We start from the raw sequence: 17,918 nt of genomic DNA on the forward strand, positions 1-17,918 counted from the left end.
GTTTTAGACCACATAAATAAAAATTATATTAAACTTTGGATTTCTAATAAATTATTGTTTTGCACACCATTCAGCAAAAATAGCTAGATTTACAGAGAACTCTGAATTGCTCATAACAGAGTTGATAGCTCGCGCATGCTAACACAGCTGATTGGCGATGCGTTAGGGTATTTCACTTTATGTTGTTTGGAACTGCCCGATTTAATTTTTTATTATTTTTGAGTTAAAAACAGAACAAAACAATGTCATTCTTAGCGCAAAGCTTTCGCCAGGTTTTGCGACAGGTACCCAACCGCAGTTCATCCTTGGCGGGTAAGTGGATGTTAAAGGAATAGCAATGAAAACAATGTGACATAACACGGTCTCAATGAAACTTCCATTTCTTGTAGGTGCCATGCGCTCGCTGAGCATTTCACCGGCTTTTCAGCAGCAAAATAAACCGGCGGCGGAATCGGTGGATATATCCGCCATAACCAAGGATCAGCAGAAGGAGTGTCAGAATATTTGCGAGCGAATCAACCAGCAAGTGCAAAAATCCGAGCAGGGTCGCCTTTTTGCGGTGGTCCATCTGTGCGGAAAGCAATTTAAAGTAACACCTGGAGACATTATCTTGGTGGAGGGGTACTGGCCCCCAACGATAGGCGATCAAATCAGTCTGGATAAGGTTCTTCTGGCCGGTGCCCGGGACTTCACCCTTGTGGGAAGGCCCATTCTTGAGCCCGGACTTATTTCCGTAAAGGCTACCGTGGTGGAGAAAACGCTCAGCCACACGAAGACCCATTTTCGAAAGAAGCGCAGGAAGCAGTACATGAGGATTAACTTCCAGCGATCCCCGCACACCATGATTAGGATCAACTCAATCGAACTGGCTCGTCCGGTGGGCGGAAAAGACCAGGCGGAGTCTTCGAAGCGCTTGTTTTAGTTTAAATTGCTGTTAATCAAGAAAAATAAATCAGTTCGTTGGATGGTAATTAAGAAAACAAAAAGCTTAGGCTTTTAAGCGTTGTGGATTTACAGAGGATTTTAGTTTTTATTCCCAAAAATATATTTATAAAAGCAGCCAATTCTGCAGTAAACAGATTGAGACTGAAAATTATTGGCTAAATTTACGAAAAGTAACTACATATTAACGGCCGTAATGTAGTAATTTTTATTAAAATTTAGAGATAATGTTTAAAATTACCGAGCAAGAAAGGAACATTTTAGAAAAACGAGCTTCGAGAGATATAAATGATTTACCTTACATTTTTATTATTATTATTTTAATATTAATAATATTTTTAATAATAAAAATAAAAATCCAACTTTTAGTAAATTTTTAGTCAACTTAGAAACCAAATAAATATTTTCAAGCTCTCCGGCACCACACAGATTTTTTTTTACCTGTCTGGCAGCTACTGCAAAGTTAGTATTTCCAAATAAGTCTGGCAACCTTTTCAGAAATTTCAAAACTGTACATGTAACATTTTTAATTTTTTCTTTTGATCTTTGGCAGATATTGCCCTTCTGCAATTTTTTTGTTGCTTTTTCCATTACAATTTCCACTTTCATCTTGATTCAATGACTCTGGCGAGTTCATCACTTCAGCTCGACAGTATTTACCCAAAACGGCAACCTAGTTTGAAATGTGAGCCACCCAACTACCGGCTTTCCGCAGCACAACAAAGAAGAGGCGCCATCTCTAATGAAGCAACCAGAAGCAACCGCTGCAATTTTAATGACAACCTTTTATCGCCCATGTTGTTGTTGCCATCTTTCATTAAAAGACGTCGGCTGCAGTGCTACATCCAACCACCCAGAACCACCCGCTCCATGATTTATAAACTGCATGCGAGCCATAGGATGCCTGCTGCTTTCTTTATCAGCAGATGTAAGTTGCTCCCGAGTCGGCGGCTGTCGTATTTGTTTACGCTGCTCTTTCACTTTCCACTAACCAAAGGCGTTTACTTTTTAGCCTTTGCGCCTGGCGAGGCTTCGCTTTTGCTTTTCCCTGGCCCCATTTTCCAGTTTGGCCTTTCCGGTTTCAGTTTGGCTCGGGGGGAAATACAAATTGAAAGAACACGTGAGGTTAAAGAAAGGCTCTACTTTGATTGGGCCTGTGAATTCAATTTATGGCAGCCAAACTACGTTTTAAATTGTTGTTTTTCAGGAATAAAGATATAAAAGTAAAGAAATACAGAGCGATGAGAGAGAAAAACAAGAAAAACTATATATATAACTGAGAAATCAAAGAGGAATTCTAAATATTCTTAAGTTACCCAATACTTACAGAAAATTATATTATTTTTTTCGTATGTAGACCATATAATGAAAACCATTTCCTTGTAATTTTATAAACAAAAAAGTACCTACATAAATTCTAGAAAACATGAATTGGAATATAAGTAGGAAGGAGTTCGAATTGATCTTTATCTTCTCACTTTTTTATTTAATTTTTCATATTTATTAAGGAATATATTATATCTTGAAAATATGAAAAATAAAATGCTGAATTTGTAATTGTAATTTGGAAATACTTTTATCAGAGAATTGATTTATAATAAAAAGAATTTCAAATCTGTTAAAACTGATATGCATTAGATAGATAGATAAGAAGATAGATTTTTGACAGTGATTTTAAATGGTTAAGTTTTATTATAGATAACAAACGAAACTTAACTTAATAGTATTTAATTTAATAACTCATTTTGTAGCCCTCATACTGATATATTTAACCTTCCTGGCCATAAACGCAAAGTGATGTCTTTACCTCATCGCTCCTAGCAACACCTTGTAAATAAAATCACTTTCGCTCCATATAAAAATGCCATTAAAAATTATGGTTTCGCATCCAATCCCTCCCCCAAAAGGAAAACGGAGCCGACGTTGATGCGTCTAATGGTGCCACATCAAATTTCGCAAATTGCACAAGCAGCACAAATTCAATTGTCGACACTTCGGGCAAGTTTTGCTCAAATATCCATCACAAAAATGTATATTCCGCTGCACTTTCCCGGCGACAAATCAAATTTCAATATGGGAGGCGCAAACTAAAAAGAGTAAGCGGAAAATATTAACACAAATTGAAAGCCTTTTGGTGTGATAAAATTTCACCTGACTGCCAGCACTGCTTGCTAGGGAAATTTCGGGTGCTGGACTCCTTCTACTTTTCGGGTTGATTATGTTATTTGCCTAGGAAAATTGCATTTGATGTGCGTTAAGTGACAAAACGGAAATTGCCACCAAGCGGAAGCTGGGTTTGTTTGTCTTCTTATGGCGCCCCATGCCCTCCAACCTTGTCCTCAAAATCACCCAACCACCACCCACCGCCGAAGTCCATCTAAGCCACCACTTTCTGCCAAAACTCACACCCTTCCTCACGCCGTGGAAATCCCATGTAAATGCGGCTCAAGTTGGTCCAAATTTCGTAAATTTATGCGTAGAAGCGTGTGATGTATGATCCGCAAAAGGGAGAAGCCGAAAGAAAGGGGCATCTGGACGCATACACTGGAAAAAATATTTGAGAATTTAACAAAAATATTATCGCATATAAATAATTTACGCTTTTTCAAGTTTATTTTATGAAAATATATTCAAAAGAGTAAAGAACTCTGTGGTTTAATATTTTAAAAATTAAAATTTTTTGAATAAATTGAAAAAATGTGGTTGCTGTAATAAAAAATCGAAGCAGAATTGGCCATCAATTATATTTATAATCAGTTCAAATAATATTATATACAAACAAGATTATAATAATTGAATTTGTATTAAAAATGTATTAACAAAAATGTATTCAAATTTGTTATACGTTCTTTTTAGGAAGAAAATCTTTATCAGAAATAAACCATTTTCTCCGCGTGCATTAAGGACGAAGGATACTGTATTATGACCACCCATCCATCATCAGCATCACTCAGTTTTGACATATCATTGAAATCTTATGCCAACGTCGTCATCATCTGTGACGTTTCATTAACCCACCTCCGCCCCAACCCCTAGCCACGCCCATCAATCTGAGGGTGTTGATGGGAGTGGGAGAAAGTGGGAGTGGTAGTGAGGGGAATGTGTTAATATCAACAAGCGAAAACTGTGCGAACGCAATCTACCGATTTCCGCTTAACCAAGCCAAACATTGCATTTTTGATTAGACGCCAGGCCGACGAGCCCCCAGGCTGGTCAGATTCGAGGATATGGCCATAGCCTTCCAAGGGAATGTTAGCAGGGGTTGCTTTTTGATCTGATCCTGGGGATTAACGGGCGGGATTCCGGGGTGCGATTTGGCGGTTAAGTGGCGAAGTCAGGAGCGCCGGCAATTGATTGTAATTCCTCTTTTATTGGCGTTTTGCAATCATTTCTTTTTCTGATATTTGTTTTTCTTTTTACTTTTATTTGATGTGCGGATGGCTTCTAAAAATCAAAGAAGGTTAGCAGCGGTTACCTATTTGGTAGGTCAAAAAGGGTGAGAAATATCTGTCAAAATAATAAAAACATCTCTGCACACTCAATTTCTAAAAATTTAGCTTAAAATAAGTTAATATTTTCGATTTTTATTACCTAAATTGATAGCGCATTTTGATTAAATTAAATTGCAAATGTTAAGCTAGTGATAATGAATTGACAATGATTAGGATCCCAATAATATATTTCCGCTTATTGAACTTTATTCAAAAAATATGTTATTAAAATGATTTTTAAATACTTATTTTTAAATCCGAATTGAAAGCATTCAGTGAACCCATCAAATGCAAACACTTCATGTTTTAAATCGGATTTCTGGATTGAACATCCCATTTATTTCTTTCACGCTTTGCGTATTCATCAATTCCTTTTCTTAAAATTTAGGTTTCAGAATAGAAATATTATTTTCGCATTATATCGATCCCGGACCCAACCCTCGTCTCCATCAATTTGCCTAAGGCATATTACATTCGAATTATAAACTCACATATCATCTTCGATAAGGGGATGATGACGATTTCTGTCACCTAGCGCATAACTTGAAAAGTTTTTCTTGAAAATTATGCAAAAATGTGGAAAATGTTGGCTCCGCTCCTTGGGGATATTTTTCAGTTCACTGAATTGTTGTTTGCGATGCCAAAAAAAGTGATTTCCAACGGCAAGGGTTGTCAGGTTTTTTGCTTTGTGTGCGCTGCTTCTTCACCTGATGGTGATATGACAATCTACTCGCACTCGTACTCCCCCCAGCACGTGTCGCAATTCGAATTTAAATAAGTTCGATGGGCAGCAAAGTTCACAAACAGTTTGGGGAATGGCTTCTCCACCTCGGCTCTTAATGATGAAATTTCAATAAATGTCATTTGGTCTCGGCAAAGTGTCAACATGGCACCTACCCGCCCCTTTTTCATCCTTTCCAGCCTTTTTACGAGTGCAACAGCTGTCAGCGCCGCGCTCAATGCGTTAATAATGACAGTTTTCCCAATATTTCTTTTTTATTTTTGTTAGTCTAACTAGCCGGGAAATCGACAGAGAATGGAGGACACAGGACCCAGGACTCGCTTCTGCCTGATAAATTTAATTACTTTTCCATTGCTCATACGCACTGTGTGTCCATCCAAAGCAAAGCAGAGACCAGTGTTGCCTGACTTCAAGCTAAGATGCTATATAAAATAAACTAAGCGAATCTAGAAAGGTTACGCTAAATCCTTCTAGGTGTTCAAGTTTACTATATTCACATACTCTACTCAATCTAAAGACTCGATTTTAGGGTGTATCTTTCATTCTTTATCTTTAAAGTTTCAACTTTATATAATAAAAATTTTTTTTTTTCAAATATGTTTTTTTGCGAGTTTTTACCCTCTAAAAGCGATTATTGGGGGATTACAGCAAAAGAAGGGTATGAACTATATGATGACATTATGATATTATCAAAGTAATGTTATAATATGATGAGATTACATATTGTTTTAAATTTTCCAATAAATATCACTAGAACAGAATCATAGTATCAAAAAGTAATTAAAAGGACGAAATATACTTTAAATATAAAGTGTATATGGCCGGACCAAGAATAAATTTCAACTCAGTTTCCGCAAATTGAAATAAATCTAAGCGGCCAGCACTGCCCAAATGTCACAGGGAGCTGCAGTGAGTGCGAAGTTGTGATTGAAAATCGTTGAAATTTGCATGTTACACGAAGAAATTGCCAACTGCGTTTGTCACAACCCCTCCACTGATTGCAAACGGCGACTTTTCGAGTGGTCCCCGGTGGTCTGGGGCACCGCGTCCTCATCATCATCAATAGTTGGCTGTTTCATAGCCAGTTGGCGGCGTTTGTCACAATGGCATTTAATATTTGGACACTGGCACATCCCGGCACAGCGGCGTCCCTTCAGGAAATTATTGGTCGTGACAAAATATTTGATCAGGTTTTCGTCCACATCCTGCTGGCTATATACGCTGATTCTGAGGTTCAACTTGCAAACAGTACAACCTCAAATGGAACTCTTTACATGTACCGGTATGCAAGTTGGTACTTCTTAATAATGGATAAAACGAACTTTCGTTTTTCTAAGCTGATTTTAGATTTGTTAAACTTCTAATATAAATTATATATATGAGTGTACATTTTGGGCAACTAAATGGTCTTTAAAGTAATTATCCAACTTCTAAGCACTTATGGTGTAAGAGGGAAGAAATATGATAAGTTCATAGTTAAAACATAGTTTTTCAAGTATAAATACCGCTTTATAATATTGCTTTAAAAAGAAATGGGTTAAAATCTATTAAGAATTATGAACTATTTGTAAAAGCAATATTCAATTTTAGCAGTTTTAAAAAATAATCCCAGTGTTCTATTGCTAATTAATTGTAATCCTGATAACAGCAAGACAATGTAGAACTAAGATATATAATACAAAATATTAGGCAAAGTAGACTTCGTAAACATTTTGTGTTTTGTAAGTCACAAAGTAAAGTACTTCTCTTTTCACCATTAAGTTCTCCTGAATTTAATACATCATTATCCATTATGTGACCAAACTTGGCAACAGATTTCCATAATGGCTATTTCATTGGTCAGTCAGCGCCAGGTCCGCAGGCCATCCTTTATGGTCGATGGCCATAAACCATTCCGCCTACTCTTCACGTTTTACTTGCGGTTTTTGGGCGAATTTCAAAGCCCTTCTCTCTGCTCGGCCAACTGCGCTGCGGACTTCCACTTCCGGCTGTTGAGCCGTGTGTGAAATATTAAAATTCAATTAAAATGGCGTTAATTCCAGCAGTAGCCTCACCCGAATGGCCAATGTCTGCGTCTGTCATAATTGTCAACTCTTGGGAGCCTGATCCGCAGGACAAGCAGCATGTCCTTTGGCATAATGATGCTCATCAGTGGACAGGTTGCCATCACGTCCGGCAGTCCCTCTGTCCGCCTGTTTTGTGTCCGCATCTCAATGGCATCAATGGCCGCCGCTGATTTCCTCTCCCCCTCCCCTGTTCTTTCTGACATCTCTCCCTCGCTTTTTGTTCTGCTCGCATGCAAATTGCACTTCAGACATCCATTTATCATCGACGCATCAGCAGCAGAATCGAAATCAGCAGTCAGCCAGAGCCAGAGTCAGCAGCAGAGTCAGCGGCAGAGTCAGAGTCAGAGCCCAGTCAACGATAATGGTTAATTAATAAATATTTCCCTCGAGCGCTGCCCGATTCAGATGCAAAAAAAAAAAAACGGTATGCTTTTGATATAGAATTTGTATGGAATTGGCTTTTGCCCCGTTCATTCAAGTTGGCCTAGGCCCTTGGTCCCGTTGTTATTTGGCGTTCAACTGTTAAGCCATTGACCCACTCGTATTAACTGCTGGTCAACTGTTGAGTCTAGACTGGAGAGGGGATACTTCTTAGATGGGAAAAATGTGTGAAAAGGTGTGATCCTTTTTCATATAACAATAATTGACTGAGTAAAAATTCAATTACCTTTTAAATTAAAATTCAGATTGGAATCTTTGGGTAAACAACTATTTTAATAATACATATTAAGGTTAAGCGAGAATATTCAACGGACATATTCTTCTGGGGAAAATGTTGTGAAAAAGTCATAAAATATGATTATGAAGATACCGTAGAAGGACTTAAATTATAAAATTATTATTGCTTATTTTGTTAGTAAATAGTATACCTGGGATTACCTTAAATTATTAGTGGAAGAAATACTTCCTTGTATATTTATTTGGTTTTGTAAGGCGTTTTTAAGTTAAAAGTTAAAGAAAGTTAAAAGTTAAAGAAAGTTAAAAGTTAAAGAAAACCACGTTAATGTCAAAGTAATAAATGACTGAAACATATTTATCCATCAAAACATTGACTTTCCAAACTGCAGCTTTGACTTTTTCAAATCGAATCCCCACAGAATCTCGAATCTTAACCCTTCATCCTCGCCGTCCGTTCCCCTTTCTTTTCAAATAAAGAGTGCTTCTGGCTTTAAGGATTTCCCTTTGCAGATTCCGAATCGCGTTCAATATTAGTTGTGCGAGTATATTGTGTGCTCAAGCAGCCCTTCAAGTCCCCTCCGTCGACTGTTTGATTAGGCATTCCGGCTGCCGAATAAATACCAATAAACAGGGGCGTAGAAGGGGGATTCCAGGTGTCAACTGTACACAACAACACCCACTTGAATTGTCGAGGGGGAAGCCGGAGAAAGGGGTGGGAGGACTCCCCGACTTGAGTCAATATTTGACGTCGAAGCTGAAAGTTTCACTAACAACTTTTCGGATTGCTTTCTTTTACTTTCGCATTTCACCGTTTCTCCTGTCTGCCTTTTCGGAGGTCAAGTTATTGGCTCGTGTTTGCTCAATTTTTAAATTTTATTTCCACATAGTTTTCGGAGTGGAAATGGAGTTTCGCCAGGGAAAGCTCCTGTGGAACGCCTCATTGATTGCCCATTTAGAACCGCAAAATTTAATTTATCTGCCATCAGTTGATGTTCTTGCGGTTTGCCCATACCCAGCCACTGCCCAAATGATATCGAAAGAAGGTTTGCTCTATTTATATATATATATCTTCCTATATACGTATCTAAGCCCCCGCCCCATTTTTGTGGCCCTTTGTTCGGTGTAACCCATGTCAAAAATTGTACAACAGTTTGGCTTTTTTTGCTTGTTGCTGGTTTTCTGATAACATTTGGCTGGGTAGTCATGTGTGATTGTCTGAGTGTGTGTGTGTTTAAGATATCATCTGTCTCTGACGATACCACGCAGTCCCCATAGACCCCACTCCGGAATCCGGATCCCGGAACCTGGAACCCAGAACCCAGAAACCGAACCCCAAACCCAAATCCAAGCCCCAGTCCGCAATCGAAGGACGTCAGGCACTTCCGTTGGCTGCCATTGCCACCTGCTGTTTGACACCTAAATTCGCTTATTGTTGCCTGCTTTGGATTTACTTTTATGAACTTGTTCGCTCATAGGGGAAATCTATATCTGTACACTTAAAGAAATCTAACCCAAATTGGTTTACAATTAATTTGATTGTAAGTACAATTCCGCTTCAAAATTACTTTATTTCTCATATATTACTTTAGGAAGTTTTCCTTAAGCAAGCCTGAGAATCTGTTTACCTTAACTTTATTATTATTATAATTAACTCAATAAACGTAGTTATCTAACTTTTAATGTTAAAGACAAGATTTTAGTATAAAGCCAAACATTTAATAAGTATGAGATATGAAAAAGCTTAATGATTTAAGCTAAAATTATACTATAACTATTAAGCTAAAATTATACTATAACTATTAAAACAATAAGTGGATTCACAATCTGATTAACACTTTTATAAATTAACAATTAAGAAACCTAGTGCTATTTTTTGATTTATCAATAGGAGTCAGATTAACTTAAGACCAATCTATTCCTGAATTAAGCATATATTTTTTAAAAAACATAGCTCAGATTTTGATTTCCGAAAAACGATACATTTTATAAGAGGCATTGTAATGGTCTTTTTATTTTGTATAAACCTTAGCCTAACAGATATTTATTTATAAAGGAAATGAAAATATATTTTAATAATTTCAAATATTTATCTCCAGTGTACTTATGAGGTTCGCCTTGCTGTTGAAATTTCAACACTTCATTCAATTCGCAATTCGTTTCAACAATTGAAATGCGATTAGCGCCAAGGTGCGCACGGGGGAAATGAATGAATGAATGCGGGACAGGAGCAGCTCGAAGGACGAAGGGGAATCGGGATTTGGAGTCGGGAGCGGGTTTAGGGATGGCTACATTTTTGATTTATGTGAAATTGAGTTAAATTCATCCACACATGCACACCCACCGCACACATCCTGCCCCACATGCCTGTCCTGCCCCTCAGGCGTCGGTTCTCATTGTAGCCAACGCGTCCTAATCAAGGCTATTCACTTGCCATAAATCAAATTAAATGGCTGTCACATATCGCCGGGCGCCAGTGGGCCTAAAGCTCCTCCTCAACCTAATCCTCCTCTTTGTCCTGCAGCTCCTGCTCCTTTCCCAGCTCCTCTTCCTCACGCTGCCATTGTAGTTTGCTCTGTCAGCTAAGCATAATTAAAAGTCAGAAAAATTGCGAGGAAAATATGGTCTTTGGATCACGGTTGGGATCTTATAGTGCTTTATGTGATTTTTTTGTGTTGAAAGGTTTATATTGATTAAAGATAAGTTTCTTAGTTACGTTCCGTTTTACGCACTTTTAATGCCTTTATTATTTATTTATTTAGAAAGTATTTTGATGCAGGTGCAGTGCAAACTTAATCAGTATCGGAAATTTTCAAAAATTGGTGGTTCAGTCTATCGAAAATAATAACCGTTACCACTTTCCCCGAATGGTTGTACTTCATTCTCTGATTTCCCAGATTAATTTGCCACCTTGATTAGCCCGTCATCCAAACTTCAGGCTGCAGCAGCTGTCAATGGAATTTTCCCCACTCTCCGGTGGAAATTCTTTAACCCCTTTGCTTTCCCTAGGGCTAAACAGTCGAGTGAAGTGTAGCTAATTTACTGTGCCTCTGATTTTCGCTGCAGCCTGGGAAAAAATCCTTTTGACTTCAAAGAAGAACTGTTGCTTGGAGTGCGTGGTGGGGGGAAATGAGGAGAATGAGGGAACAGGGGGGTTTGGGGTAGGTCCTGGAAGGTCCAACAATGTTGCCAAACACTTCACGTGGTAGGCTCTCGCTCCTCCATTCCTTTGACACTGTCAAACGCGCTCTCCTCCCAGCTTTCGCCCCGCTTGAAGTGCATTTGTTTTTTGGCTTTTGTTTTAATTGGCTTGCGCCCGGGCTTGAAGGAGTCGTGATCCTTTACTCCTTTTTAGCAAACTACGCTCCCCGTTCGCCTCGCTCATTAAACATTTACTCTCGACGCTTTGTCGGCGTGAACTTTGATGTTGACTTTGGTCCCCATGTCCCACAGGTCCAGAGGGCCTCGGAGATAACCACTTGAGATTGCATCCTCCTTTCTCTCTCTCTCTTTATCTCTCTCACTCTCGTTTTGTCTTTTGAAAAATGCATTCTGCCGCAATTTGTGGCTCTCGCTTGGGCCGGCATTCCATCCCGATGCCATCAACCCTCTGCACTTTCTGTGTTGGGCCTAGTCGAGTCGAGTCGAGTCCTCGGTTCTTCTGCAGTTGCATCTTCACGTGACTCCTGTCTTTGCATCCTTGTGTGTTGCGTGTGTTTTTCGCAATTCCACAGGAATTAACATGCGATTTGTGTAACGTGTTTTTCCCGAAGTTTCTACCTGTCAATGTGGTAGATACTTTTAGTAACTTTTTACTTTTACATTTGTATAAAGTTTTTTATAAACTTCTTTTAATGTTTAAAAGCAAAAGCATTAGAAGTATTTACTAGAAATAAGATAATTATTTTAATAAGTTGGGTAAATTAATGATAAATAAATAATAAATGCTCCAACCCAATGCATTCCCAACTATTAAGGCACTTTAAAGTGCCTCTTAAACCTTGCAGCTTTCACCACATAATCAAACCGCATAAATGTATGCAACAATTTTGATTGTGCCAATTACCATCGAAGGACACTCATATGTGGGCACAAAAAAATCAAATTTAAAACGCACATGTCATAAATCAAAAGGGTTTTCCAACTAAGGGAAATTCGGGAGTTAGGATTTAGGAGCTGGGAACTAGAAGCCAGGAGCCTGAAACCGAGGACTAGGACTTTGGCAAAACTATGCACAATGCAATTGCTATGAGGGGAGGCCCATTGTCATGATGTCGTGAGTGCGCAGTGTATGGCAATTCACTTAGGACTCCAACTCCACATTCAGTTGGAACCCTCACTTGGCATCGTTTACGAGGCTATTCAGCAAGCGACTACCTGTATTTATGGCCTGTAGCCCTGTGCCCAGTGCTGCTTGGCATCGAGATAGTTGCATCTGAGTACACATCAACGGCACTCCGCTTTAGTACTTTACATGGGCAAATGATAATAGATAATGTTCTTTAGTCACTTTAAACGTTTGTAGCTTTATTTTTCAACGCATTTTTAATGTAACTTACAGTTTTAGGCATACTACGTAAATTAATAAAATTTTATAACTAAAAAACTATTTCATAGATATATTTTAGACTACCATACATATACCTAAGACAAAAATGTACTTTGAATTATAACTGAGCCTAAAGCTTACTTTTTCTTACTTTAAAAAACTGTAATAATCTAAGTAAAAACCAAAGGCCTCCTACATTTTCATCTCAATTTGTGGTAAATAGAAGAGAGGAAGTTAAATAATTATTAAATTGAAATAAAAGATTAGTATAAGGTATTTTATTATAAGTCTGTTCCAATGTCTATAAGCTTATTGTACCCTATTCAGTTCCACGTAAAGTGTACCTGTTACATCACTGCCTGTGCCGGTGCTTTTATCTGCCAGCGGTAGTTACATTCCATTCATAAATATTTTTTCATTCACTTATTCGCTGCCCTCCCATTTTCCCCACAAACAATTTTTTGTTGCGTTTAGCTTTCACCGGGAGTTGCATTTGTTATTGTTGTGAGGCCGCGACTCGTTTTAAGCGTTCTATATGTACGAGAGTAAGGCTTTGAGGCGGAGTTAGGGGTTGAGTTTGGGGCTGAGGAAGTATCTATGAGGCAGCCATTGTTGGGCATATGTTTGTCGGGTGCCTTTGATCTTTTGCCAAAGTGAAAGCGATTGCATCTTGCGGATAGTCGAGCTGCACTTCAAGCTGGCTCTGCCAAAGTTAATTGCAAAAAACGGGCTAAGGATAGCGTAGGCCTCAGTTTGGCTTCTAATTAAAAGTATATGCTGGTTTCTATACATTTTTTATGCACATTTTTTCGGGCCTGCCAGGTGCAATTAAAACAGACATCAGCCTTTGAGAGCTTTCGCAAATTGTGTATATACTCCTGTTTTCAAGACTAATTAGAACTTAAAATCATCTAAGCGAGGGCTTAAATTGAAGGGCAAACTGAGAAAATGTTTCAAGGATCAGATTAGAGGTTTTGAGGTTATCGCAGTAGAATATTACCTTTTTTTTTTGAATTTACAAAATATTTTATTTATAATTTTTTGTTATGGTTTCGTCTTAGTTTTGTTTCATTTAAGTTTCATAAATCTGTGCCTCCCATTATTCACCTATTTAAGTCCAGCGCCCAATGATAGGCAACAGTTTTCCAGCTTATTTAAAATCAACGCCAGTGGCTAAGGCAATAAAATTCTTTATTGCTTCTTTTAAACTCTCAGCCTTCGAGTTATGAAGAAGATGCTGAGCCGAGTGATAAGACAAACGCACACACTGCCAGGCCACCGCATGGTTACTTAATCATTCATGCAGACCTTATAAATTTTCATTAAAGTTTGATACAAAAATCTTCTGCGCCCAAGCAGATGTTCCATCCGAACCCCAACACCACCCCCATCACAACCTCTATAAGACTGGGTTCTGTTCCGCCTCTTGCAGTGTGTTGTCAGTCAGTGATTATGTAAATATTTCAACACAAATTAAAATCAAAATTAAAATTACAAAAAGCTGCCACAGGCAACACATGTCTGTTAGGGAGCGGATGGAAGCTCCGGCCTAGCACTTTGCTTAGGAGGCTCCTTCAGCACTTCCAGGACCTCGGGTCCCTCTCCATTTATCACCCTCTCTTTCTCGACCACATCCCCCTCTCTTTCTCTGTCTCTCTCTCTGCCTCTAGTCCTTGTGCATGTGTGTCTTATGGGAAATTTAAATAAAGTCAGCAGGCAATTTATTTGCATTAACATTTTGTGTCTCTCTCACAGAGTGTTGGTGGCTGCACAGACAGAAATATTAGACGTAGAAAAGGGATTTTTGGATCATTAAGGTTTATTTTTGGGTTTAATATTTCTTTGAGAACTTGGTTTAAGGTTTAGTTTATTATTATACGAATATTAAAGTGCTAAAACTCCTTCAAACTATTAAATTATTAATTTCATTTTATTAACGGATTTTCTACCTGTGCATGTGTTTTCGAGCCGTATGTTTCCTGGAGCTCTATGTGTTTGCGTATTTGCTGTTTGTGCGATGCAAATTTTTCGTGCGCCTGCTGTCAGGTTTTTGCCGCCACCGCTTTGCCGTTTTGTCGCTGCTGGTCGCTTCATTGAATTTTTTTGCAGATCGGTGGGAAAAGTGTTAAAAAACAACCGGAGGGGCAGCGGCGGCAACAAAACTGCATCCATGGCGACTGCAACAAAGCGCGCGTTGTCGCCCACTTTTACCATTTACTGATTTATAGCTTTTCCTCCAGCTGCAGCCTTTTCCACACCTCCCCTGGAGAATGCCCCGAAAGTGTGCTACGCCTTTCTGCATTTCCCACTATAAATCAAAAGCAACAAACAAATTGATGCTGTTGTTGCTGTGTCGCTTTTGTTGGATAGCCACTGTGTTTAATCATTAACGTTTCTTTTTATTTTATTTTCCATTTCCCGCCCACTCTCCAATCCATTTTTATTGTTATTAATTAATCAGTGGAAATTGCAGCAAATAACAAAAATAAAATTAAAGGTTTTTGGTAAGCCAAGGGCTGCAGAGAATCGGTTCAACGACTTTTCGTATGCACTGTACAAGCGGCTGGTCTAAGGTCATAAATTATGGTTTATCCAGGAGCTCTATCTCGGCTGTTATAAAAATGCTGACAAATTTTCACAAAATGCTAATAATTCGGATGTAAAGATAACTAACTGAGTATATAGTTTTGTATTTTTTATTCAATTATAAAGTCAATTTATTATAAGCGAAAATAAATAGATTTAAAATACAAACAAACTACCAAAATGCACACTCTCTCGCTTAAATTTTAATTACTTTATCATTTAAGAATTCAATTGCAGTGTTTTTGTAACCCACGTGTCAGCATAACTCATATGATTGCATTTACAAATTAATTTTCACTTGATGTGAAAAAATTGCGTTCATTTGTGAGAGCGACATTGAAAGCCCAAAAGTAAACACTTCATTCAACTGCCGGTTGACAGATAACCAAGACAAACACTCGTGCGCACAGTTTGGCATTTATTGTTTGTAATATTTATAATTTTAATTAAATAACACATCATAGATTTTGATTAAAGCCAGGCCGAGGGAAAGCTCACTGATGGCTCACTTGGCAGCTGCAGATTGGAGATTGGAGAGGATGAGGAAATGGCTGAGTGAGTGAGTGACTGAGTGACTGAGTGAGTGCTGGATCATCAGTTTCAATTTGGTTCCTGGGACAATCGACCATTTCCTTTTCGCACTCTGAGAAATACACTGTTCAAATTAAGTAATTAGTTTGTATTTTGGAATATTCTAACATATATTTAAATGATTTTTTCTGTATAAAAATGTTTAATAAGAGATGGAAGGTAATAATATATTTGTAAAAACTTTTAGGCAACGATGTAATTTTTTCCAGTTCATAATACAGATAATGGGTGGGGTGGTCCGACTACGCCCACTCTGGCATTGAGGTCACTTCTGTTTGACAAATGTCAAATGGCATTTAACGGCATTTGCACAAATCATTACGATTAACAAATGAGTGCGGGTTCCATGAAAATTGCGAGCACTCTTTCCGAGTAAATTACTTCCAAGAGGGAGACGAGACAGTTTTCTCACTGAGGAAGCACTTCCACCAGCATGATGGTTAACGCAATTCCCGCTGATTCACTCCCCAGATTTTTGATTGTTTACCCACCGACACAGAAAAAGAACACAAATGGAATATCTGACGGCGGGCTGTTTTCAATTCGCTTCCAAGCGCCTCATAAAAATGGCAAATTGAGTGCCGCCCCCGTTGCGAATCAGACAGATATAGTATAGTCGAACCCCCCATATAGTCCCCTCCCTTCCATAGCTCTCTAACTAATTGCCCCAGCACGCGTGCCATAATTTCTGGACGTTGTTTTTTGGGTTCGCAGGTAAACAACTGGTCTCGACCATCTTGTGTTTTGGCCATAAAGTATCCCTCGGAAAAAGAGCATTCTTTGGGCTCTGTGGCTCCTCGGGGACCTCTTAAACATTTCAGTTTTTCAGTTTTCCCCAAAAATCCACCTCCCACCAGCCGTAATAAAATTTCTAATTGCAACGAAAACAAATTTCGAATTTCAATGCACTGCAGGTGCCCATCGGAAAACAAACCAACAAATGTCTATGAATGGAATTAATTGTTATGAAAATATTGTGCCGGTGCCGATTGATGAATTGTGTGGGTGGGGAAAATGTGGGGGATCTTTGTAGATAAATAATTTAGAGGGTATGAGTCAGTGCTTGAGTTGGTGAAGATTAGCACGGTTAAGAATGCATAACTTCTTCTGCTGAATTTATAAGTCCAAAATAATCATTTTAATCATTAAGGTTAACTATAAAATTGTTGTTGTTTACATTCAATATGTTATTTCGATATATTTTGATAACAATCCAGTTTAATCTTTTCATTTTGATTTCCCAACTTTTAACTAAGAAATTTGTATTGGTTTTTCACTTTTTAAGTGATTTTAAGACGAGTGTATAAGCAGAACACACAAACTTGAAGAAGTTCCCGATAAAATTACTATAAATGGAGGTAAGAAACTCAAACCCCAGAGTGAAATCCTTTCAATAGTTGGTCAGTTTTCATTTATTTTATTATCCCCTTGCTAACCATAAAATTTGTAGTAGTTTATCATTTTTAGATATGAATTATCTTGTCTTTATTTAACTGAATTGGATTATTGATTCATATTTGCAATATACATTCTATTTTCCCTTTCAAAACTGAACAGCATTTTTATTAAGCTTTACCGTCATAATTTTCTTTATCTCAACTCTTCTTCTGTTCAATTCAAATCTGTTCTTTTAATCTGCTCTTCTCTAATCAGTTTGTTTTCTATCAAAACTAGACATAGTTCAAGCACCGCAGTTTATAACAAAACCTCATGACCAGGACTTACTAAGCCCATTTCCCCACTACCTTACCCCACCCCTAATCCTTCTGCTCGGCTAAAACCGAAAATGCAGCTTAACATTTGTCAACGCCACAACAACAACAAAAACTAGGAATAACAACAGATATAGGAACCATAATTCGATCCTTTGGGTTACTTCTCCATTTGGCCACTTGGGCTCGTTGGCTCTTTGGCTGACCGCATTCAGTTGGTGGAGAATACCGGCCGGTAGTTCTTGGTCCTGCTGCTGCCATTAGCAATATAGCCGTTTACACCCCTCGCCCCCTCGCTTCACCCCTCCGCCTAACTCTTTGCTCTTGGCCAACCCCTCTCGCGGACTAACCCCCTTTGGTTTGTTAGCCAGGCTTTTGTTTTTGTGTACTTGCGAGAGCTGCAGAGCAAAAGAAGCGAAACTTTTCAGTTTGAGAGGATCATGCGCAGGAGGTGTTCCATTTCCATATTCCTGAAAACTGACTTAAAATCTCGTTCTTGGATTCCACAAATTGCTTTACATTTGAAATTTAAGTATAACCGCAGGGTTTCCAAATATCAGATTT

General features: G+C 38.3%; 1 protein-coding gene across 1 annotated transcript; it reads left to right on the plus strand.

The window, feature by feature from the left end:
* The first annotated feature begins 134 nt into the window (after positions 1 to 134).
* Positions 135 to 971, plus strand: LOC108108555 (39S ribosomal protein L21, mitochondrial). The gene is made up of 2 exons (XM_017216636.2): positions 135 to 312; positions 390 to 971. The coding sequence occupies exons 1-2, from the start codon at positions 243 to 245 to the stop codon at positions 920 to 922; spliced, it is 603 nt and encodes a 200-aa protein (XP_017072125.1). The 5' UTR covers positions 135 to 242; the 3' UTR covers positions 923 to 971.
* The last annotated feature ends 16,947 nt before the right edge of the window (positions 972 to 17,918 follow it).

Source organism: Drosophila eugracilis, unplaced genomic scaffold (genome assembly GCF_018153835.1).
Source record: "Drosophila eugracilis isolate 14026-0451.02 unplaced genomic scaffold, ASM1815383v1 contig_2154, whole genome shotgun sequence".
Taxonomy (NCBI): Eukaryota; Metazoa; Arthropoda; class Insecta; order Diptera; family Drosophilidae; genus Drosophila; species Drosophila eugracilis.

Coding starts and splice junctions, on each gene's coding strand:
- LOC108108555 (XM_017216636.2), top strand. CDS start 243: ATGTCATTCTTAGCGCAAAGCTTTCGCCAGGTTTTGCGACAGGTACCC. Junction 313..389: donor CCGCAGTTCATCCTTGGCGG/GTAAGTGGATGT, acceptor CATTTCTTGTAG/GTGCCATGCGCTCGCTGAGC.